The 25,523-nt window shown below is 43.2% G+C and overlaps 1 protein-coding gene across 2 annotated transcripts in view; it reads left to right on the top strand.

Annotated features, from left to right (window-relative positions):
• The window catches only part of capn12 (calpain 12), a 45,316-nt gene extending 20,135 nt beyond the window's left edge, over positions 1-25,181 (top strand). The window contains exons 9-20 of one of the 2 annotated variants that reach the window (XM_043680923.1): positions 848-1,011; positions 8,644-8,655; positions 10,510-10,712; positions 11,751-11,787; positions 12,420-12,488; positions 12,636-12,681; positions 20,275-20,336; positions 21,257-21,328; positions 21,962-22,040; positions 22,734-22,850; positions 24,479-24,525; positions 24,906-25,181. In XM_043680923.1, coding sequence (XP_043536858.1) covers positions 848-1,011; positions 8,644-8,655; positions 10,510-10,712; positions 11,751-11,787; positions 12,420-12,488; positions 12,636-12,681; positions 20,275-20,336; positions 21,257-21,328; positions 21,962-22,040; positions 22,734-22,850; positions 24,479-24,525; positions 24,906-24,932 — 935 coding nt within the window. In that variant the 3' untranslated portion in view covers positions 24,933-25,181. Of the gene's footprint in view, positions 1-847; positions 1,012-8,643; positions 8,656-10,503; positions 10,713-11,750; positions 11,788-12,419; positions 12,489-12,635; positions 12,682-20,274; positions 20,337-21,256; positions 21,329-21,961; positions 22,041-22,733; positions 22,851-24,478; positions 24,526-24,905 lie in introns of both variants that reach the window. The other variant, XM_043680922.1, reaches the window with a different exon arrangement.
• Positions 25,182-25,523: the final 342 nt, after the last annotated feature.

Here is a 25,523-nt window from a genome sequence, read left to right as displayed (position 1 = left end):
GACCCAAGGGGCAACTTTTTCACAGTGAGAGTACTGCATATATAGAACAAACTGCCAGAGGACATAGTAAAGATGAGTATAATTACAACATTTAAAGGACACTTGGACAGGTACATGACTAGAAAAGGTTTAGAGGGATATGGGCCAAATGCAAGCAAATTGGACTACAGAGGAACCTCAATTATCCGGCATACGATTAACCAAACTTTGGATTATCCAGACAAGATCGCAACGTCCCAGAGATTGGCTAACAATGTTATCAAGGTTTCTCTGTAGTTCAGTTTAGAAAACCTGGGTGTCAAGGAAGAGTTGGACCAAAGAGTCTGTTTCTGAGCTGTTTGACTCTAGATGTTGGTGGTAATGTCACTGAACTAATAATCCAGCATCCCAGGTTAAGATTTTGGGGGCACTGATTCAAATCCTGCTGACTGGTGATGAAATTGGAATTCAATTTAAAAAATCTGGAACAAAGAGTTCATCTAATGGCAACTGTTGTTTTTTTAAAAACCTATCTGATTCACTAAAGTCCTTTAGGGAAAAAAAATCTGCCATCCTTACCTGTTCTGGCCTACACGTGACTCCAGATGTACAGCAATGGGTTGACTCTTATGTGCCCTCTGAAACTGCCAAACAAGGGCAACTAGGGATGGGCAATAAATGTCAGCCAGTGATGCCCTCATCAGGTGAACAATTATAAAACAAGATTAATCTGCCACCTATACAATCTTGAGCACTGAATTCCAGAGTCCACCCACTTGCAGCATCTCCCTTTACATTCCCTGTTGACTGAATGCTCTTTTTGGATTTCTCTTCCCCCCCCTCCAAACACAATCCCCAACAAACACAGACACATTCTCGACAAACCCTCAGTACAGATTGAGACTATTCGAGAAGGACGACGATCCGCATGATGAGGAGCTTACCTGTACAATTGCTGTCGAACTTCTGCAGAAATATGGTCGCAAGAAAGATAAGATCAATTTCTACTACATTGGATTCTACATCTACGCAGTAAGTGAACTAGCGATACGTTATAATACTATGGATTGATCTGGTGACTATGTGATCGACATCACGCAGAATCTAATATCATGTAAATATGTCACCACGTGGAGCTGCATAACCAGATGGGCCAGAACACAGGCATTTTATACCAGGGCTTCTCAATGTGGTATTGAGGGTCAAAAATCTGGGGCCAGGATTAGGACAATTTCAAGCATCAAACTGAGGTGACATTTTGCTTGTTAAAGAGTTTCTCATTAAGGTTACCCAGGTATTCCAGCTTTCATTTAAACAGTGGTGGAGGCTCTAGTGGTGTGGTGGTAATGTCCCGACCTCTGTGCCAGGAGGTTCAAGTCACATCTGCTCCAGATGTATGTAATGACATCCCTGAATAGGTTGGTTAGAAAATATTGCAAACACTGTTACACAGGAAACTGTATATATTAAACAGTGTGCTTGTTACACAGTGATTAGAGTCACAGAGGGAGCTGTATCTATTAAACTGTGTCACACATGGAGCTCTATAATATTAAGCAGAGCTGTTTATAGTAAACCGTATATGACACAGGGAGCTATAATTATTAAACTGTCACATGCAGCTGTATCTGTATCAGATTTTGCATCCTACCTTGTTGGACTGTACATTTACTATTGCAGGAAATTCTTCTGAATACAATATAAGAACACTATTTTCCCTATCGGCAGCAGGTGGGACTTGAACTCACATCTGGCCCAGAGGTCAGGCCGTCACAAAAGAGCTGAAGAGCTGTAAATGATGATCAGATGTTTCCAACACTGACTCCCACATAACATTTTAGTTGAAGTGAGGCCCCTCTGAAACATTCCCACTTATTGTAAAAGTTGACCGCTCCAACTTTTTTTAAACCTGAAGATTCTCAGAAAATCAATTTTTACGCAAGTATGTACAGTATCTCTGGAAATCTATATCAATAACATTCAAAGACATTCCTTTATCTCCTGTAATCCTCAAAACATTCAGCCAGATGGTTTAAACTCAAGTTAGGTCTGACTAAATTAGTCTGATCAGCTCATGTTTATTCTCAATCACATTGTTCTCACAAGCAAGATTCTAGCAGCTCCTTCAGAACCATTTTTAAAGAAACTAATTGTGGGATTTGGTGTCACTGGCTAAGTCAGCATTTTTTGCCAGACGACAGTGAACCACACTGCTGTGGGTCTGGACTCTCATGTAGTCCAGATTAGGTAAAGATCGCAGGGCATCAGTGAAGGAGGTGCTTTTATTTTAAACAACATGCTCTGATGTGAGACTTTATTAAATTCAAATTTCACCATCTGCTGTGGTAGAATACGAACCACCTTTTCAGAACATAGAACAAAGAAAATTACAGCACAGGAACAGGCCTTGTGACCCTCCAGGCCTGCGCCGATCCAGATCCTCTATCTAAACCTGCCGCCCATTTTCTAAAGATCTGTATCCCTTTGCTCCCTGCCCATTCATGTATCTGTCTAGATACATCTTAAATGATGCTATCGTTCCCTCCTCTACCGCCTCCGCTGGCAACACGTTCCAGGCTCCCACCACCCTCTGCGTAAAGAACTTTCCACGCATATCTCACCTAAACCTTTCCCCTCTCACTTTGAACTCGTGAACCCTAGTAATTGAATTCTGCACTCTGGGAAAAAGCTTCTTGCTATCCATCCTGGCTATACTGCTCACGATTTTGTAGACCTCAATCACGTCCTCCATCTTTCTAACGAAAACAATCCTAATCTATTCAACCTCTCTTCATAGCTCGCGCCCTCCATACCAGGCAACATCCTGGTGAACCTCCTCTGCACCCTCTCCAAAACATCCACATCCTTTTGGTAATGTGGCAACCAGAACTGTACGCAGTATTCCAAATGCTGCCGAACCAAAGTCCTATACAACTGTAATATGACCAGCCAACTCTTGTACTCAATATCCTGTCCAATGAAGGAAAGCATGCCATAGGCCACCTTGACCATTTTATTGACCTGTGTTGCTACCTTCAGGCAATAATGGACCTGAACATCCAGATCTCTCTGTATGTCAATTTTCCCCAAGACTTTTCCACTTACTTTATAATTCACTCTTGAATTGGATCTTCCAAAATGCATCACCTTGCATTTGCCTGGATTGAACTCCATCTACCATTTCTCTGCCCATCTCTCCAATCTATCCATATTCTGCTGTATTCTCTAATAGTCCCCCTCACTATCTGCTATTCCACCAATCTTAGTGTCATCTGCAAACTTGCTAATGAGGCAAACGATACCTTCCTCCAAATCATTTATGTATATCACAAACAACAGTGGTCCCAGCACGAATTTCTGTGGAACACCACTGGTAAGAGGTCTCCATTTTGAGAAACTCCCTTCCACTACTACTCTCTCTCTCTCTCTCTCTCTCCTGTTGCCCAGCCAGTTCTCTATCCATTTAGCTAGAACACCCTAGACCCCATGCAACTTCACCTTCTCCATTAGCCTACCATGGGAAACCTTATCAAATTCCTTACTAAAGTCCATGTATATGACATGTTCAGCCCTTCCCCCCAAAAAATTCCATTAAGTTTGTAAGACATGACCTTCCCCACACAAAACCATGCTGCCCATTTCTGATAAATCAATTTTCTTCCAAATGGGAAAAGATCCTATCCCTCTGTATCTTCTCCAGCAGCTTCCCTACCACTGATGTCAGGCTGGCCAGTCTATATTTAACTGGAGTATCCTTGCTATTTTCTTAAACAAGGGGAGAACATTAGCAATTCTCCAGTCCTCCAGGACCTCAGCTGTGTTCAAGGATGCTACAATGATATCTGTTAAAGCCCCAGCTATTTCCTCTCTCGCTTCCTTGAGTAACCTGGGGTAGATCCCATTTGGGGGCTTGTCCATCTTAATGCCTTTTAGAATACCCAAAACTTATTCCCTCCTTATGCCGACTTGACCTAGAGTACACCAAAGATCTATCCCAAACCTCAACATCCATCATGTCCCTCTCCTTGGTGAATACCAAAGCAAAGCAATCATTAAGAATCTCACCCATTTTCTCTGACTCCACGCATAACTTTCCTCCTTTGTTCTTGAGTGGGCCAACTCTTTCTGTAGTTACCCTCTTGCTCCTTATATATGAAAATAAGGCTTTGGGATTTTCCTTAACCCTGTTTGCTAAGGATAACTCATGACCTCTTTTAGCCCTCTTAATTCCATTTCAGATTGGTCCGAAATTGCCGATATTCTCCCAAAGCTTTGTCTGTCTTCAGTTGCCTAGACCTCATCTACACATCCTTTTTCCTCTTAGCTAGTCTCAGGATTTCACCTATCATCCATGGTTCCCTAACCTGGTCATTTCCATTCCTCATTATCACAGGAACATACCTCTGCTGAACTCTAATCAACCTCTCTTTAAAAGCTTCCCACATATTGAATGTGGATTTAACTTCAACCAGCTGCACCCAATCTACATTTCCCAGTTCCTGCCAAATTTTGGTATAGTTGGCCTTCCCCAATTTAGCACTCTTCCTTTAGGACCACTCTCATCTTTGTCCGTGAGTACTCTAAAACGTATGGAATTGTGATCACTATTCCCAAAGTAGTATATACCCTACTGAAACTTCAACCACCTTGCCGGGCTCATTTCTCAACACCAGCTCCAGTCTGGCCCCTTCCCAAGTTGGACTATTTACACATTGCTCTAGAAAACCCTCCTGGATGATCCTACAATTGTGCTCCATCTAGACCTCTAACACTAAGCGAATCCCAGTCAATGTTGGGAAAATTAAAATCTATCACCACCACCCTGTTGCTCCTACATCTTTCCATGATCTGTTTACATATTTGCACCTCTGTCTCACATTCATGTTGGGAGGCTTGTAGTATAGCCCCAACCTTGTTACTGCACTCTTCCTATTTCTGAGCTCTGCCTATATTGCCTCACTGCTCGAGTCCTCCATAGTGCCCTCCTTCAGCATAGCTGTGACATCCTCTCTGACCAATAATGCAACTCCTCCACCCCTTTTACCTGCCAGTCTATCCCGCCTGAAGGATTGATACCCTGGGATGTTTAGCTGCCAATCATGCCTTCCCTCAACCAAATCTCAGTAATAGCAATAACATCATGCTCCCAGGTACTAATCCAAGCTCCAAGTTCATCCGCATTACCTACTATACTTCTTGCATTAAAACAAATGCACCTCAGACCATCAATCCCTTTGCATTCATCATCTGCTCCCTGCCTTCTCTTCCCCTTAGTCATGCTGACTTCATTATCTAGTTCCTTACAGGCTTTAGTTTCTGCTTTCTTACTGTCTTCTTACTTCATTTGGTTCCCAATCCCCTGCTACATTAATTTAAACCCTCCCCAACAGCATTAGCAAAAGCACCCCCAAGTATATTGGTTCCAGTCCGGCCCAGGTGGAGACCATCCAATTTATAATAATCCCACCTCCCCCAGAACCGGTCCCAATGTCCCAAAAATCTGAACCCCTCCCTCCTGCACCATCTCTCAAACCACGCATTCATCCTGCTTACTCCATCATTCCTACTCTGACTAGCACGTTGCATCCTAACTCTCTAAATTCTGCTTGTAGGACCTCATCCCTTTTTTTGACTTATATCGTTTGTGCATATATGCACCACGACAACTGGCTATTCACCCTCCCCCTTGAGAATGTTCTGCAGCTGATCCGAGAACATCCCTGACCTGTGCACCACCTGGGAGGCATCATACCATTTGGGAGTCTCATTTTCGACCACAGAACTGCCTATCTACTCCCTTTACAATTGAATCCCCTATGACTATAGTCCTTCCACTCTTTTTCCCGCCCTTCTGAACAGCACAGCCACGGTGCCATGATCCTAGCTACTGCTACCTTCCCCTGGTGAGCCATCTCCCCCAACAGTATGGTATACCTGTTTTAGAGGGAGATGACCGCAGGGGACATCTGCACTGCCTTCCTGCTCTCTCTCTAACTTTTGGTCACCCATTCCCTTTCTCCCTCAGCAATCCCAATATGCAGTGTGACCAACTCACTAAATGTGTTATTCACAATCCCCACAGCATTGTGTATGCTCCAAAGTGAGTTCATCCACAGCTCCAGAGCCATCATATGATCTAACAAGAGCTGCAACTGGACACACAACCTACACTTGAAGGAGCCAGGGACATCAGTTGAGTCCCCAAGCACCCACATTGAGCAAGAGGAGCAAACCATGGGTCTGAGATCTCCTTCCATTTTTAATCTTAAATTTAACTTTAGTCTTAGCTGAGGTAAACGAGAAAGGAAAGTTTTTACCAAATCACTCGATAAAATAATAAAACAAAAAGGAAATAGGAAACCTTTATTGATCAACTCAGCACAGAGTCCCTTTTTTTAGTTAGAGGAGGAAGGAGGGTGGAAGACAGTACACATTTGGTGTCTCGGGTTCAGCCGCTACCCAAATAAAACTGTTTCACTCACCTTCCCAGCAGCCCTCTGGTCCTCACTCTCACCTCTTGACAAATGGAGGCCCCGACGCCCAAGCTAAGATTTTTCAAACAGTTTCACTCACCTTCCCAGCAGCCCTCTGGTCTTCGTTCTCACCTCTCGATATCATCTGGATTACTAATCCACTGATATTACCATTACACCACCACTCCCAGATGCACCAGGCTTAAGCCCTGGTGATTGGAATAGCAAGATATGACGAATGTCCAAACTCAACTTTTTAACCACGATTACCTCTGATCTTGTTAAACAGAGAGCAACCCAAGTTTGTAGATAATGTTTGATTAGGAGGGACACAGTAACAAAAATAAAAAGTCCTAACTGAGATAAAAATGAGGAGAATTTCTGTTTCTCTCCTGGGGTCAGGGTGAGAATTTTGTTTTCTCTTAGAGGGTCATAAGTCTGTGGAATTCTTTCCCAAAGAGGGGATGCAGGCTCATTGAATATCTTTATTGCAGAGGTAGATAGCTGCTTGACTAACAGGGGATCAGTGGTTATCTGGGATATCCAGGCGAGTGGGGTTGAGGCCATGCCAGTTTTAATGACAGAGCAGATTTGAGGGGCTGAATAGCCAATTCCTAACGATAGTGAGCATGAAGTTCCAAACATGCATCAACAAGATTATAACAGCAACCTGTGCCCCTTGTAATTGACCCCTCCATTCTAGGAAAAAGCCTCATACTTTCCACTCTATCCATGCCATTCACAATCTTATAAACTTCTATCAGGTTGCCTCTCAACCTCCTGCGTTCCAGTGAAAACAAACCCAGTCTATCTTCATAGTTAAAATCCCCAATACAAAGCAACCTTCTCTGTACCCCCTCCAAAGCATCCAAATCCTTCTGGTAGTGTGGTGACCAGAAGTGTACGCAATAGTCTAAGCGTGGCCTAATTAAAGTTCTATAAAGCTGCAACATAACTTGCCTATGCTATACTCAATGTCCCTTTCAATGCCAAATGCCTTTTTTATTACCTTACCTACCTGAGCTGCCACCTTCACTGATCTGTCGATCTGCACACCCAGAGCCCTCTGCATATTAATAATCCTAAATGTGATGGAATATTCTTCACTTGTCTGGATGAGTGTAGCTCCAATATTACTAAAAGAAAATTGACATCATCTAGGACAAAGCAGCCCACTTGATTGGCACCACGTCCACAAACATCCACTCCATCCACCAACGCTCAGTAGGAATAGTGTGTACTATCTACAAGATGTACTGCAGCAATGTTTCAAAGATCCTTAGACAGCACCTTCCAAAACCATGACAACTTCCATCTAGACGGGTAAGTCAGAAGATACATGGAAACACCACTCCTGCATGTTCCCCTCACAAGTAACTCACCATCCTGCCTCGGAAATGTATTGTTTTTCCTTCACTGTCCCTGGGTCAAAATACTACAATTCCCTCCAAAACAGCAGTGTGGGTTTACCTATAGCATTTGAACTACAGCACTTTAAGAAAGCAGCTCAAGGACAAGGAGGGACAGGCAAAAAATGCTGGTTCAGTCAGTGACTTCCATGAATGAATAAAAAGCAAGTATATGCCTGGACGTTGTCTCAACAAAGACTGCTGCAATACAGAGTGGAGAAAATGAGGCTACAATTGTGTAGAGCCTCAGTCAGACACCATCTGAACACCTCACTTCAAGATTGATGCACTGCTTTGGAAGGGATACAGCCCAGATTCAAGAGGATTCAGGGTTAAAGGTTTTGTTTATGTGGGTGAGCTGCACAAATCTGGCTTGTATCTCCTCCAGTTTGGAAGGTTGAGATGTAACAGTTTAAATGACTCAGTGGGATGGCGAGGCAGGAACTATTTCCTTTCTGGCAAGAGCTATGACTATCACAAAATTGGAACTGGCCCATTTTGGAGGAAATTAGGAAGCAGCTTTCATAGGAAAAGGTCTATGGGGTCATCACCTCCACCAGATGCTTGTGGACACTCAGAAAAAGTTGAGAGCTTTGGTGAAGAAAGTTGTTAGATATTTATTTGATGAAAACATCAAGGGTTACACCACAGTGAGACTACAAGCAAAACAGGCTTGAGGGGCTCAATAGCCTCCTCCTCTGTCTGTGTACTGATGAGGAAGTTTCACGGATGGAATTTGTGTGCAATATCAGGACACTGACATCATTGTGTTTCTCTTGCAGGTCCCTCAACGGGTACGTATGCAGCTACCCTATTACAAGGAGAATTACAGAACAGTTACAGCTGAGGGGAAGACCATTCAGCCCACTGGGTCTATGCTGACCCTTTCCAAGAGAACTGCAGCGAGAGCCACTACCTGTGTCCCTTTTCGTGTAACCCTGCAAGTCTCTCTACTTTTGAATATTTGTCCAATTCTCTTTTAGGAGCCAATGATTGAAGCTGCCTCCATTATGTTCTCTTGCACAGCATTCTAGATCCTAACATGTCACTGTGTGAAATGTCTCAAGTGGCCTTGCACAGAAATGTTACAGTGTAGGAGGCGGCCATTTGGCATGTTATCTCTGCTATCTCCCTGTGCATCTTAACTTGATGCCAATCTCCCACCTTTTCCCTGTAGCTTTGCATGTTGTTTTCATTTTATTAAGAATCCCAGACCCCTCTTAAAAGTTTCCACCACATTTCCAAATCCAGACCACTCACTGTTTGAAAATGTTAATTTCTCACCTCATAACTGCTTTTGAAATCATTAAATCTGTGCCCTCTAGCTCTTGATCTTTTTAGAAGCAGGAATAGATTTTCCCCATATACTCTAACCAGCCCCCTCATGATCCTGAAAACATCTACCATTTGTCCTTTGTTCTGGAACCCTGCCTTGGCAACTTTATGAACTCCTCCAATCTTTCTTGAAAATAATTAATAAATCTGGTTATCCTCTCTCACTCATACACGCACGTTAATATTTCAAGTCTGATATAACACTTCTTTGGAACACAGAACACTCCTCACACAGTTCCAAAAACAATTATTCCAGACTCGAAACATTAACTCTATCCCTCTCTCCACAGATTCTGCCAGGCCTGAGTTTCTCCAGTAATTTCCATGTTTGGTTTAGATTTCCAGCATTCAAAGTATTTTGCTTTTATTTAGCACAAATAACCTTTCCATTTTGGGTTGTCAATTCTTAAAGAGTTCTTTTCGCTGTTGCAATTTCAAGGCCCTCTTCATGGGTCTTATGGTATGTGGAAGGGATTTTGAAGTGCGCATCTTAGTATGTAAACACTTTCTCAGTTAAGACTGAAAGGAAAAATCTCAGTAAGCTAACAGGTCTCTAACTCATCTTTGACTCATGTCATTCATTCATTCATGGGATATGGGCATCACTGGGTGGCCATCTCTAATTGCCCAGAGGGCAGTTAAGCGTCAACCCCATTCATCCCTCAAGGACATCAGTGAACCAGATGGATTTTTATGACAATCAACAATAGTCATAAGATCACCAAAACATCAGACCAGCTTTCTTCCAGTATTTACAGGATTCAAAGTTCATCGTCTGCCATAGTGGGATTTGAACCATGTCCCCAGGACAACAACCTGAAGTTCTGCATTGATAGTTCAATGACATTACTATTGCCTCCCCACCAGCCAATGATACCCAGCTTCCTTTTGTATGCCCACTGGCACCACACCATTCCAAGCCTCTGTCCACTGCAGAACCCATATCATGAGTTTTGTTATGAGCTGATCGGCAGCAAGTGCCCTCACTATTGTGGTACTAGGTTTTGAAAGGATCTAACCGTAACTTGGTGTCATGGAACATTTCAAAACCAGCCCGATATCAAACAAACCTTCTCTGTCCTCTGGCACCACTCCATCTCAATTAAACGAACTGACCAAAAGGGAAGGTAGTGAACAATGTCAAAGAAACGTAATGGCTCAGTGAAGTTAATTAAACAAGGCGTGAATGAGTTGGGGCTTGTGCTGCAGTTTTTTCAGTGACAGGAATACGGGAATGGGAGTGAGGTAGCTCATAATCACATGCTCTGCTGTAATGAATTGACTCACTCTCACTCACTTGCGTCAAGTTTCAGAATCAGCACTCCCGTTTTGGCAGAAAGTTCTTCCGTAAATACCGACCGGTGTCTGACTCGGGCAATTACATCAACAGCCGTTCAGTGGCGAGGCGGCTGCAGCTCCCTCCTGGCGAGTATGTCATTCTGCCCACTACCTTCAGTAAGAACAAGGAGGGGGAGTTCTTTCTGCGGATCTTTGCAAAGAAGAACAACGTTTCCAGGTACAGCATCGGGGCTGGCCATTGAACTTATGGGGGATGAAGTCATTTCTCACTCTGATCCCAACCTCTGATCAACTCAACATCCACTGTTCAATAAGAATCTCACACTTCAATATTCATATACCTCCAGGATGTAATAGAGTTCAGATTTAAAAACTCCTGTCTATGAGTGCAAGGGAGTGATGGTGGCATGACATTAATATCACTAGATGCAATATCTGTCATGAGTCACATAATCTGGAATGAAAACCTCATCTCAGTGACAGTGATCATAAACCCCATGTGGTTCACCAATGCTCTTCATGGAAGCAAATCTGCCATCTTCACTTGGTCTGGCCGACACATGACTCCAGACCCACAGCAATGGGGTGGACTTTTAACTGCCCTCTGAAATAGCCTAGAGAGTCACTCAGTTGCATTCTAGCACATGGCTCATTGCTATCTTCTCAAGGTCAATTAGGGATATGCCATAAATGCCTCACCAGTGACCCATTAATATATGTGGGCCTCCAGTTCATGCAAGTAACCCCATTTGGGGTTATCAGTTAGGATTATTAGTGCAACACGTTGTGTGGACTGGAAGCTGTATATATTAGTACTCAGACAGAAAGAACATGCAAATACTTTGCACCTGTTTCAACTAGCAAAATAGGGGATAGCCATTTACTGGTTGATTTAGCAGGCTAATGCCTTAACCAATCAGAACCAAACTGTCTGATTTAAAAATTTAAACAATGGCTGACAGTTAACTGTCAATCATCATTAGTTGTAATTTCTCCACAGCAACATCTCAACCAGCATCTACTTGCCTACCAATTAGCTGTCTCCTCTCATACAGTATAAATGTTAATGGCTGTTCCTGCGAAGTGTCCTGATGAGTGCAAGATGAAAAGCTTCAACAAAATACTCAAGTTTATTTTGTTTATGAAGCAGTTTTAGAATTCATACAATCACATGACTAATGCAATATAGTGAACTTCTTTTAAATAATAAATCAGCTGTTCCTTTACTCATCAGTATTTCTTTTTTTTTCCCTAGGGAGAACAGCACCACCACTTCTGCCTTTAACCCAGAGGTAATTGTAATAGACGATAAGCTGTTTAGGTACTTGAGTCAGCATCCCTGTAAACACTCTGAGGACAGGTACAGCATTGGGGTTAGATACAGAATAAATCTCCCTCCAAATTATCCCATTAGTCTGCTTAAACCCTAATCTTGACTATACTGGACCAATTTCCCATATTGCACTGAAATATATAGCACCAGTTTCCTGATTGCTAAAATACTTATGACCACTGGCTTCTGCAAGTCGAGATGGACCAACCAGATTCTGTTCACGCTGAGATAATTGGGCCTGCACTGACTGACCACTGGCAGAGTGTGGGGTTGGTAGCTACATCCAGATCTGGTGCAATGCAAGTGCAACACTGCGGAGACACTACCAGCCGACCTTTTTCTCTAACCATTGGGGGCTGGTGGCAGTAAGAGGGCTTATAATAGTTCCTAAAAGACACAATCTTGTGGGTAACCTGAATTTTAACTTGGGGCAATTTCTGAAACAATGGGAGGATTCTGGCTGCACAATGGTAGTTCTATACACACCTTCTGTACACACAAATTGCACAGGCTGATTCCTCATCACGTTCATGCATGCCTCTGTACTTTGGACTTGATTTGACTTCAAATTCTGCCTCTTCCATATTCCAGGTCAACTGGACAGAGGTTGATGTTGACAACAAGAGTGCACTGAACGTGCTGAAAGATGCTGTAAGTGAGGTATGTGTTTCTCTGCGGAGGTGACTGCCAGCTCCTTCATATAGCTTCAGTCATGGGTTACTGCTCACTGATTGTGGGTTAATTTTCGGGCTGGATCTTACTGCTTATTGTTGGGCTTATTGTGATCTCTCTATTCCTCTCTTACAGACTGACACCTTAAGTGCCTCAGAGTTCATGGAGCTCTTCAATTCAGGTCTGTCAAACCTCAAATTCCTGTGAGTGAATGACACACCCTCCCTTTCAGCCAATACAGTGGAGTGACCTGTCCTCTGACCAATAGCATAAGCGAGTGACCCATCTTCTGGCCAATTGTATGAGCGAGTGACTGGCTTTCTGCACAATAGCGTCTGTGAGTGTCATGTTCTCTCCCTAAAACTTGAGTCGAGTCATCAGCCTTCTGACTAATAGCAGAAGTAAGTGATTGACCTTCCAGCCAATAGTGCGAGTATGTGGAGAGTTCTAAAGTCTACCATTCTAGGACCGAGTGCCTGTAGTTGGCAGACAAGAAAAGTCTAAATTTCCTCTTTTAATACAAATCTAATTTTGCTTCTAGTTTTTAGTTAACATATAACTGAAACTTATCATTTAAACTCTATTGTTTCCAGCTTTAAGCAGTGTTTTAGGAGGAGCAGTTGGAATTAAATAAAGCAGCTCAAACAGATTCCTCATTAAGCAGGTGAGAGAGCCCCTATGTGTTAGGTCATAAGACCAACAGAAATAGGGACTGAAGTAAACTTTTCAATCTCTCGAGCAATCGCTACCATTCATTGGAGTCAAATTCCTGGGAGTTACGATCACCAACAATCAGTCCTGGTCCACCCATGTTGACAGTATGGTCAAAAAAGCACAGAAACACTTCTACTTCTTCAGGAAGCTAAGGAAATTCAGCATATCCACGAAGGCACTTATAATTTTTTTTAAAGATACACCCTATCTGGGTGCATCATAGCGTAGTATGGCAACTGCTCTTCCCAAGATCAAAAGGAACCACAGAGAGTCATGAACACAGCCCAGTCCATCATGCAAATCAGTTCCCATCCACTGACTTCATCTATACTTCCTGCTGCATCAGGAAAGTACCCAATGTAATCAAAGACCTCTTCTACCCTGGTTATACTCTCTGACACCCTCTTCCATTGGGCAGAAGATATAAAATTTTGTATACACGTATAAACAGATTCAAGCTTCTTTCCTGCTGTTATCAGATTTTTGAATGAACCTCTTTAATGTTAATGCTGATCTCTGCACCTTTTGAGCAACTGTAACATTGCATTCTGCACTCTATTCTGTTGTATAGTACAATCTGCCTGTAAAGCATGTAAGACAACACTTTCCACTCTACCTCAATACACTGACATTAATAAATCACATCAAATCAAAAAATTCCTTATCTCCACTTTCTGCCCTTTCCACGTAACCCTTGATTCCCCTGCTGATCAAGAATCTCAGCACAAGGATTCTGCCCCCACATCTCTGTGAGGCAAGAAGTTCCACTGACTCTCAATCCTCTAACTGAAGGAATTCCTCCTCATCTCACGTCTTCAAATGGTGCCCCTTTATCCTGAGACTATGCCCTCAGGTCCTAGTACCAGAATATGTTAAATAGCTAACATAGTGTGACTTTGGACTTGAGTACAACTTACAATAGAGTACTGGAGTGGGTATAAATGGAATTAAGGGAAGAAGGGAAATAGATGCTCCGTTGCTTTTGCTTTTCCTAGTTATTTCAGCCTCCAGGAAGTGATTCTTAATGTGCTACAGAAGAGGAAGCTTGTTATTTGGTGAGTATCTGGTAAGTAACCAGGCGGCACGGTGGCACAGTGGTTAGCACTGCTGCCTCACAGCACCAGAGACCCGGGTTCAATTCCCGACTCAGGCGACTGACTGTGTGGAGTTTGCACATTCTCCCCGTGTCTGCGTCGGTTTCCTCCGGGTGCTCCGGTTTCCTCCCACAGTCCAAAGATGTGCAGGTCAGGTGAATTGGCCATGCTAAATTGCCTGTAGTGTTAGGTAAAGGGGTAAATGTACGGGAATGGGTGGGTTACGCTTCGGCGGGTCGGTGTGGACTTGTTGGGCCGAAGGGCCTGTTTCCACACTGTAAGTAATCTAATCTAATTTATTCTATTCCTAAGGTTCAACATTGAACTACAACAGGTGTAAAGTTAATAACATATATTAAAACACAAGTAAATGTAGAATTGAATAAATTAAGTAGAAAACATTAAGGATGGCAGTAAAGATTTAGTGTCACAGGGGCAGCACATGGAAGCTCCTGGATGCTAGTCTGATCCAGGGCAAACGTTTGAAGTTCGATCAGTTTCAACTGTATACAAGCTGGACACTGAACTATGGATGGTGTGCTTTATCAGGAATGGGAAGCTTTCTGAATTCTACGTTCCAGGAGGTTGGGTTATCTGATTTTGTCTTTTTAAGGCCTGAAGAGTGTAACTGCAACTGAAAAAAAAGATAAGGGGGTCTTAAGGCTAAGAGCACGAACCTCAGCCTTTCAAAGTGCCAAACAAGTCTGAGGTTCTTTCAGTTTGGAAGAGAGAGAGGGCTGCAGAGTGGATGAACTGGCCATGGCAAGGGAAGTCACTCAAGAAGTAAGGAGGAATGTAGTGGTAATAAGGGATAGTATAGTGGGGAATTGACACTGTTCTCCGTTGCAAACAGCAACATTCCAGACAGCTGTGCTGAATGCTCAATGCCAGGATTCAGGACATCAGCTCAGGGCTAGAAAGGAACTTACAGTGGGAGACGAAGAATCCAGTCATTGTGATCCATGCAGATACCAACAACACAGGCAAGAGATGCTGCATAAACTGTATATGGAGCTACACACTAAATTAAGGACAGAACCTCAAAGGTCATAATGTCTACATTATTACCTGAGGCAAGTGAAAACTGGCACAGGGAAAATCAAGATTGGGAGATACATTCCTCTAAGACTGATGTAGAATAGGTGAGTTCTGGTTTGTGTGTCACTGTCACCAGTACAGGGGAAAAGGATGATCTGTACCATTAGGACTGTCTTCCCCTGGTTCATGCTGGGGCCAGTGTTCTTGGCAACCATATAACTATAAAAATAAAGATGATTTCAAATTAAATGAGAGCAAGGGATCAAATTTAGAAGATGCGGTAAATCAGAGTTGTCAAGGCCAAAGAGAAATGTATTAATATGGAAAATGATAATCAGACTGTGACAAGAAAGGACAGAATGAATCTAAGAGTCAATCAGCAAAAAAGACCCAGAATATGCAAAAACAATAAAAGAACAAACTAATGGCTCTGTATTTGAACACACATTGAATTCAAAACAAAATAAATGAACTGACTGCAGAAACAGAAATTCATAAGTATGATCTGGTAGTAATTTACAGAAATGTGGCTGCAGGACAACATGACTTGGGATTTGCATATTGAAGAGAACAGGGAATTTAGGAGCAACAAGATACTAGGAAAAGGGGAAGGTGTGGCTCTGTTAGTTAATGATGGTTTAATAATATAGAGAAGGCTTGCCTAATTAGGGAAACAAGGATGTGGAATAGGTTCAGGTAGTAATGAGAAATGATAAAGATACAATGTTATGGCTTTATGCATGGGAAATCATGTCTCACAAATTTGATTGAGTTTTTTGAAGAAGTAACAAAGAGGATTGATGAGGGCAGAGCAGTAGATGTGATCTATATGGACTTCAGTAAGGCATTCAACAAGGTTAGATCTCATGGAATACAGGGAGAACTCGCCATTTGGATATAGAACTGGCTCAAAGGTAGAAGACAGAGGGTGGTGGTGGAGGGCTGTTTTTCAGACTGGAGGCCTGTGACCAGTGAAGTGCCACAAGGATCGGTGCTGGGTCAACCACTTTTCATCAGTTATATAAATGATTTGGATGTCAGCATAAAAGGTATAATTAGTAGGTTTGCTGATGACACCAAAATTGGAGATGTAGTGGACAGCAAAGAAGGTTACCTCAGATTACAACGGGATCTTGATCAGATGGGCTTTTAGATTGAGTAATGGCAGATAGAGTTTAATTTAGATAAATGTGAGGTGCTGCATTTTGGGAAAGCAAATCCTAGCAGGACTTATACGCTTAATGGTAAGGTCCAAGGGAGCGTTGCTGAACAAAGAGATCTTGCAGTGGAGGTTCATAGCTCCTTGAAAGTGGAGTCGCAGGTAGATAGGATAGTGAAGGAGGCATTTGATATGCTTTCCTTTATTGGTCAGAGTATTGAGTACAGGAGTTGGGAGGTCATGTTGCGGCTGTACAGGACATTGGTTAGGCCACTGTTGGAACATTGCATGCAATTCTGGTCTGCTTCCTATCGGAAAGATATTGTGAAACTTGAAAGGGTTCAGAAAAGAGTTACAAGGATGTTGCCAGGGTTGGAGGATTTGAGCTATAGGGAAACGTTGAATAGGCTAGGGCTGTTTTCCCTGGACCATCGGAGGCTGAGGGGTGACCTTATAGAGGTTTATAAAATCACGAGGGGCATGGATAGGATAAATAGACAACGTATTTTCCCTGGAGTGGGGGAGTCCAGAACTAGAGGGCATAGGTTTAGGGTGAGAGGGGAAAGATATAAAAGACACCTAAGGGGCAATTTTTTCATGCAGAGGGTGGTACATATATGGAATGAGCTGTCAGAGGAAGTGGTGGAGGCTAGTACAATTGCAACATTTAAAAGGCTTCTGGATGGGTATATTACTAGGAAGGGTTTGGGCGAACATAGGCCAGGTGCTGGTAGGTTGGATTAGATTGGGTTGGGATATCTGGTCAGCATGGATGAATTGGACCAAAGTGTCTATTTCCGTGCAGTACATCTCTATGACTCTACTTGTGAAGTGATGTACAGGTCCTTTAACAGTAACCACACTGCAGAGTGCAATATAAAAGGAAGAAATAATAAGTGCTTAAACAAAGACTGGGACTTTGATTGTTGGTAATATGGCTTGGATGATGGTTTGGAAGATATGTAGCTAAACTTTTTTATGACATACAAATAGGTAGGAAAGTAGTTTGTGAAGACAACATAGGGAGGCTACAAAGTGATTTGGAAAAATCTACGTTTAAGGGCTTTTGCTGCTTTTCAGATGCTGCCTGACCTGCTGTGCTTTTGCAGCACCATACTCGAATGTAATCTCTAGTCCTCACTTTCGCCTACATGAAGTGAGTGGGAGGTGAAGTGAGTGGGAGGAAAAGATGTGACAATGGAGAACATATATGAAGGATACTATTAAGCTAGAGAGGGTTCAGAAGACACTTACCAGCATGTTACCAGCTATGGACCATTTGAGTTATAACGAAAGGTTGGCTAGGCTCGGACTTTTTTTTCCATTGGTGCATGGGAGATCGAGAGGTGACTTTTTAGAGGTTTATAAAATCATGAAGGATATAGATAGGGTTAATGGTAGGTGTCTTTTCCCTCGGAAGGAGGATTTCAATACTAGTAGGCATATTTTAAGGTGAGAGGAGAGAGATTTAAAAAGATATATGGGGAAATCTTTTACGCAGAGGATGGTTTGCGGATGAAATGAATTTCCTGAGGAAGTGGAGGATGTGGGCACAGTTACAACTTTTAAAAGACATTTGGGTAAGTACATGAATAGGAAAGGTCTGGAGGGATACGGGCCAAGAGCAGACACATAGGGACTAGTTATTTTGGGATTATGTTCGGCCTGGACTAGTTGGACCCAAGGTTGTATTTTCATGCCATATGTCTCTATAGCTGGGAAAATGTGAAGCTATTCATTTTGTGAGGAAGAATTAAAAAAGCATAATATCTAAATGGTTGAGAGATTGTAGAGTTCTGAGATGCAGATGAATCTGGGTGTCCTAATGCATGACTTGTCTAAGATTACTATGTAGAATTGCGAGGGGAAGTGAACAGAAAAATAGAGACAATATGCTTCAGTGATGCAGGACACTGGTGACACATTTGCAATACTATGTACAATACTAATATTATTTAAGGAAAGATAACAATGCAATGGAAGCAATTCAGAGTAGGCTTTCCAGGTTATCCCAGGGTTTGTTGGAATGGGCAAATTACCTTATGAGGAATGGTTGGACAGGCTAAGCTGATATACTTCTAAACTCGAGCAGATAAGAGGTGACCCGATTGAAATCTAAAAGATCCTGAGGGATCAGGACAGGATAGATGTGAAGAGGATGTTTCCTCTTATGCAGAAATCTAGAACCAGGCTTAAAGGGCTTAAATAGTTGAACGACTTAAAAATTAAGCATTGCCCATTTAAACCTGGAATGAGGTAAAGTGTCTTCTCTCAGAAGGTGTAGTCTCTCTAGAATTCTTGCTAAAATAGAAGTGGAAGCAGAGTGTATTAACATTTTTAAGGCAGAGGCAATAGATTCTTGTTGAAGAACTGGGGGAGAGGGGGTGTGGAAGAGGTGAAAGGTTATCAAGAGAAAACAGATTTAAAGTTGCAATCAAATCAGCCATAATCTTATTGAATGGTGGTGCAGGCTGAAGAGGCTGAATGACCTGCTTCTGCTCCTTGTTTGTATGTTTGGTAAAAGATTTTTGAACTTCATTTTTAACAGGTTTGGCTCTGATTTGTTTGTTGATCTTTGATTTCTCACCCACAATTACAGTTTGGTACTGTACAGTTCCCAATTGTCTTGTGTGAGAGAGCTATTGAATGATCTTTAGTACAGACAGCAACAAGCTAACTGATAGCTGGTTTTACTGAATCACATTTGAGACCAGAAACAAGTGCCTGTGGAAATACAGGATGCCCCAGAGTACAGGAATCACCTCCACCCGAAACTTACCCCACATGACTGGACCACCCACTGCACAGGAATGCACTTGTCACCCAGTTCCCCCAGTCTCTGTTGACTGCCCAGCTGTGTGTGTGTGTGTGGGATATACCCTGACCAGACGCTTATTTCTGGGATATGAATAATAACAACTTTCACTATGAGCAGCACTGTGGCTCAGTGGTTAGCACTGCTGCCTCACAGCGCCAGGGACCCAGGAAATTCCAGCCTCAGGAGACTGTCTTATGGAATTTCCAGATGCTACTCATGTCTATGTGGGTCTCCTCCTATAGGCCAAAGATGTGCAGATTTGATGGATTGGCTGTGCTAAATTGCCTAGGGATGTGTAGGTTCGGAAATGCAGAGGTACAGGGAGAGGGTAGGAGGGTGAGTCTGGGTGAGATGTCCTTCTGTGGACTTGTTGGGCTGAATGGCCTGTTTCCACACTGTAGGGTTTCTATGAAATTCCTCCCCCTGTTCCCTCAGACAGACTAAAGCAACGACAAAAAAGCCAAACAATGATCTATCCATTTACTGATACCAACAATCTCTTGATGATTGTCAACTTATTTCTACAAGTTACAATAATCATTCCACTTTGTTTAACATTATACTTTTATTGACTGATACACCTATTTTAATCAATGTTATGTTAATTTTTGTTTGAATAAATTTGAGATATCCCTACTCGTGTACATGCCTCAATGTCAGAAAGTTCAACCACAGGTTCAAATTAATTGGTTTTTAAAATTAATTATTTCATTGCCTTTCTACCTTGCTTTGCTTTTCTCTTTTTGTGTCTGTCCCTGTCTTTATCTGTCTTTGTCTTCCTGACTCTTCCTCATCTTTGTCTCTCTGTTCAATTGACTTGATCATTGGTTACCTTCATTGTTTTTTTTCTGTTGGTCTCATTTTGTCTCCATTTCTGTCTCTGTTTCTGTCTCTTTCTTTGTCTTGCATCCCTCTGTCTGTCTGCCTCTCTCTCTCTCGCTCCTCCAATAGCCAGTTCTGATACATATCACCTAAGCCTGGAGACCTGCTGCAGTTTGGTGTTTGCAGTTAATGTATCTTTTACTGAAGCCACTTGCTAAATTTCTGAGAGCATATTGTAGTGGTGTGGATGAAGGCCAGAGGAAATCGTAGAGTTAAGAGGGTACAGTTGTGATATTTAAGAGTTACTTTGCTCTGCTGACATGCAAAAAATTGGATGTCCCGAGGCTAGGGTGAGATGCCTCTGACTTAGATAGTTTGTAAGAAATCAATAAGAACATTACAGTTGGAATTTAACTACTCCCCTATAGTTACAGAAAAAGTACAATTCACACCAGATCTGGCCATTAAGGGATGATTTGCATTACAATGTTTCTGGAGATGATGAGGTCACTGCATTGTGTCTTGAGTGGCATGTGACTGAGAGAGAATGATTGGGGGTCGTCTTGTGAGCATTATTGACTGTGATGTAAAGATTTTGTATAAAGGAGGGGCTGTTTCCTTTGCTCAGGGTGAGCTTCCCAAAACATGCCTCGCAAGCATGGCAAGGAGTGTTCTCCAAAGCTTGTACTGTACTGTACTGTGCTTGATAAAATTTGGCTGTTGCTCACAGAGGTTGGTGTATCGCAATTACATCAAGTGCATTAGGATCTCAGGAAATAAAGAACTTAACACAGTTACCAATATGCCACAAAATGGAGGGGGAGGGATGGAAGTGACTAGGAAGAGACCTGAAGGATGTATTGAGGTGTTGTTTTAGGATGGTGTGAGTTGGAGTCGGGACAAAAAGCTGACAGTCACACCTCCTTCCACCTTGCAAGCTGCTTCTGGATCTGGAGTTTTATAAATTGTGAACACTATCAGTCACAGACCAATGGAAGATTGGGCCTCTGCTGGTAAATGGTTAGTCTGTATTGGGAAAACTGTTGGGCGAGTTGGTTTTGGGATTGCTGAATAGTTTTGGAGATGAACCACCTTAACAGTTAATGTCCAGTCCCCTGGTCAACATGGCTGCCTCAGCCCTCAGGAAGTCAAACTCATGGTGATGCACGTGCAGAAACTGCAGGTGAGGACTTCGTCCTTTGGAGGAAGAGACGTGCGGGAGAGTGTAGGATGAAAGAATGGGACACGGAGGAGGAGACAGGGAGGAATGAGTAGAGGAAGGGATATGGAGAGGGAATGGAAGAGCAAGGGAGTATGGAAAAAGGGAGAGGATGGGAAGTGGGAAGGAGGGAGAGAGAGGGAAAGATGGGGGAATGGAACAGAGGATAAGATAAGGCGGCACAGTGGATGGCCTTTGTGAGGGAGAGAGGAATGGGGAAGAGAGTGAGGTAAGGTGGAGAGAGTGAGGTAAGGTGGAGGGAGCGAGGCAAAGTGGGAGAGGGAGTAGAAGACAGGGAAGGGAGGATGGGCTTGTTTGGGAGTAAGTGAGGGAGAGGGAGAATGAAAGGGGAGGAAGGAAGAATGTGATAGAGGAAAATAAATGGTGGGAGGAGGAAACAGAGAAAATGGAAAGGGTGGGAAGGAAGGAGTGTGAATGTGGAGATAGGGAGAACATGAAGTAGAGAATGTGTGAAAGGGAGAGTGAATGACAAGGAATAAATAATTCCTCAGAGAGGGGGTGTATGACTATAGTAATGCTGCTAATAGCATGTCACTGGAGCATTTGCAGAGTGTTAACTATTGCTTGTGATCACAGGGTATATTTGACCAGTTTGTGGACCGTGAAACTGGTCTGATGAATTCCCACGACCTTCGCCCTGCATTGTCTGACGCAGGTAAGACTATCTGGAAGGTTGCAGCTTGTACATTATATGTCTTTAAAGAACCACATTCCAAATTCTCCAAGGAGTGAGACAAGATGGAGAGGAAAGGGCTGAGAAGCCATGACCTGGCTCGCAGACCCTTTAACCAGCACATGAAATAGGCAGAATCATGAGCACCCATGCTAGACGTTCTACTTCTCAGTTACACACCCCTCCCCTCTCATAACCCTGTGATGGATCCTGTGAGAGGGTGACAACAATCAAGTCTCCCTGGGGATCAGTGGGGCTGGGGCTGGGAGGAATATTTCCCACTCATTTCCTGAGTGACAAAGTATCTACCCTCTGTCCAAAGGTCAGCTTGGCTCAGTAGGCAGCCACTGAACAGCAGAAGTTCAGGTTCAAGTCCCACTCCAGGATTTGAACACAGAAATCAAGGCTCATGCTCCAATGTAGTACTGACGAGCAAGGACTGTCCCATGATCAGAACTGAGCAATTGCCACACTGATGGAGGTATCATTTTTCAGATCAAATATTAAATCAAGTGATCCAACTGTGCAATTTTGAATGTCACTGACTGTTTATAGGGCTGTGAAAAGCACTATATAAATGCAAGTTTTTCTCCCTTATTTGTCTTCAAGAAACTGCACCCCCCACCCCCCCCCCACCGCCTTTTTATTAAGGAGATTTCTTTCTTCCATTCCCAGGGTTTGAATTGGATTCGAAGGTTCACCATGAACTTTGGATGCGTCACAGAACCAGCACCAACAAAATCTGCTTCAGTCACTTTGTCAGCTGTGTGGCCAAGCTGCAAAAGCTCTTTGGTGAGTAAACTCCCACTACTGTCACCAGGAGCAGCAGTGTGTACTATCTACAAGATACACTGCAAAAATTCACCAAAGATACTGAGGCAACATCTTCCAAACCCAAAATCATTTGAAGAATAAGTACAGCAGGTATATGGGACACTACCACCTTCAAATTTTCCTCCCAGCCACTCACCATCCTGACGTGGAAAAGTATTGCTGTTTGTTTCTGTCATTGAATCAAATCTTGGAACGCCCTCCCTAATGGCATTGTGGGTCAACCGACAGCAGGTAGACTGCAGCAGTTCAAAGAAGGCAACTCCCTATTATCTCCACAAGGGCATATAGAGGGATGGGAAGTAAATGCTGGTCAACCAGTAATGCCCACATCCCACAAAGAGTGTTCAAAAAAACAATTTTATCCTAATTTTCTTTATCAAACGTACATTTTCTTCTAGCAGTTCAGTTTAGCTCTTGGAGTCCAGCACTAGGAAAGTGGACCTTGGGCTGAATTCATCCAGTGTCAGTGGGCCTCAGGCTGCATTCATCACTGAGCAGCACAGTTGCTCAGTGGTTAGCACTGCTGCCTTTCAGCACCAAGGACCTGGGTTCGATTCCAGCTTCGGGCAACTGTCTGTGTGGAGTTTGCACAGTCTGCGTGGGTTTCTTCCAGGTGCTCAGGTTTCCTCCCACAGTCCAAAGATGTGCAGGTTAGGTGAATTGGCCATGCTAAATTGCCCATTGTGTTCAAGGATGTGTAGATTAGGTGCATTAGTCAGGGGAAATGTAAGTAGGGTAGAGGAATGGGTCTAGGTGGGATACTCTTCAGAGGGTTGGTATGGACTTGTTGAGCCAAATGGCCTGTTTCCACATTTACGGTTTCTATTATTCCTTGTCAGCTGTAGCCAATGGGTCTCATCTCTAGGTCAGGCAAGTCTGGATTTGGAAGGAGTGCCACACTGTGGATGGTCAAATAATGAAGAATCAATACAAATATCGAAGGGTCAGTACTGAGGGAGTGACACAATATCCAAGAGTTAGTACTGAGGGAGTGCTGCACTGTTAGAGGGTCAGTACTGAGGGAACACTGCCCTGTCAAAAGTCAGTATTGAGGGTGCACTGCATGATTGGAGGATTAGGACTGAAAGAGTGTCCTACTATTGGAGGGTCAGTACTGAGAGTGTGCCACACGGTGGGATGTTGAGTGCATTACTGTAGGCGGATCAGGACTGAGAGAAAGCTGTACTATCGGAGGGTCAGTACCAAGGGTGCACTGGACTGTCAGAGGGTCAGTACTGAGAGAGTGCCATTGTGCTGGGAAGTAAACATTGGCTGCCACTCAATAACCAGTGATTATATTTTACTTCACGTGATGTCCTTGTTAGGTGTTACATCAATGAAAGTTATTAATTTTGACTGAAGTTTCCCAGCTACACCTGACTTTTCCATACTTGTCAAATGATTCTGGTATAAAGTCCACCCCCCCCACATTTATCTCTCCACCCCCACGGCTCACAAGCCTCATTCCTGATGAAAGGTTCTTGCCTGAAACGTTGATTCTCTGCTCAGATGCTGCCTGACCTGCTGTGCTTTTCCAGCATCAATATCAGCAACAAGTAAATAACCATCAATTTCTTTCATTTCAGCTATATATGAGAGACTGAAGGACCCACAGCCGAAAGCAATTCATCAGGTGATTCACAGTTAGTGCTGCAAAAAAAGGGGTTGACGCAATGTTCTAAGTGGTCAGTCTCACTTGGGATAGGGGCTGTCCATTCCAGACACTGGATAGGAGGAGTGTCCATCCTAGCCAGGGTGGGGGCATTCCAGGACATGGGTGGGGCCTCCAGTCCGGCCCCAACACTGGGTGGGGGGTCCAGTGCAGCCCAAGACATGGGTGGGACCTCCAGTCCGGCACCTGCACTGGGTGGAGGGATTCAGGCTGGCCCAGGACAGGGTGGGCGTCGGGTCCAGTTAACAACTGGACAGAACAAGAGCATTTTTGCCTGGGAACCGGGATAGGATGGTGATGAGAAGCCAGAAACACTGAGCATTTTTCTTCTCTTTTCTCAGTGGCTCTTGCTCTTTATTGGCATCTAATGTTTGCTGAGATTTGCTGGGTTCGGATTGCCTTCAGCAAGCATGGCAAATCATCAGACGCAGATATGAGATCTCCTGAGTGTTTACATGGGAGTCCAGTCTTTGCTTAACTCTGCTTTCAACTTCATTTAATCATGAAAAATGCTGCTCAGGTACAGTCAAATATCACCGTCTGCAAGATGCACTGGATCTGAACCCTTCACATTCTGGGTTGCAACTCGTCAGACATCGACAAACCTTGAGTACCCTAAGTGCCTGCTGCTTGAGTTTCTGATTCACCTTTCTTCTATATCAATGATTCAACATGATGGTCACTGACATTGAGGGTCTACCTCAGTTGGGAAATGGGATCTATACGTGCTGCCAACATATAGTACTGCATGTTATTACTTGTGATCAAATTCATAATAAAATCAGACGTTGCAAAGCACGTTTTGATATTCTTTTGTCATAGATTCAGTGGGGGCAGTGGGAATATGTGTACAAAACTGCAGAATATACCGCATCAGCTCCTGTATACACTATAGTATCAATATTTACAGGATTTCCCCAGGAGTGCATATTCCTGGAGATTGTGGGCAGATCACAATT

This window comes from Chiloscyllium plagiosum, chromosome 41, assembly GCF_004010195.1.
Source record: "Chiloscyllium plagiosum isolate BGI_BamShark_2017 chromosome 41, ASM401019v2, whole genome shotgun sequence".
Classification (NCBI taxonomy): domain Eukaryota; kingdom Metazoa; phylum Chordata; class Chondrichthyes; order Orectolobiformes; family Hemiscylliidae; genus Chiloscyllium; species Chiloscyllium plagiosum.
Note: the sequence above shows the minus strand (reverse complement) of the source record. Positions and strands in the feature narration are given on the sequence as shown.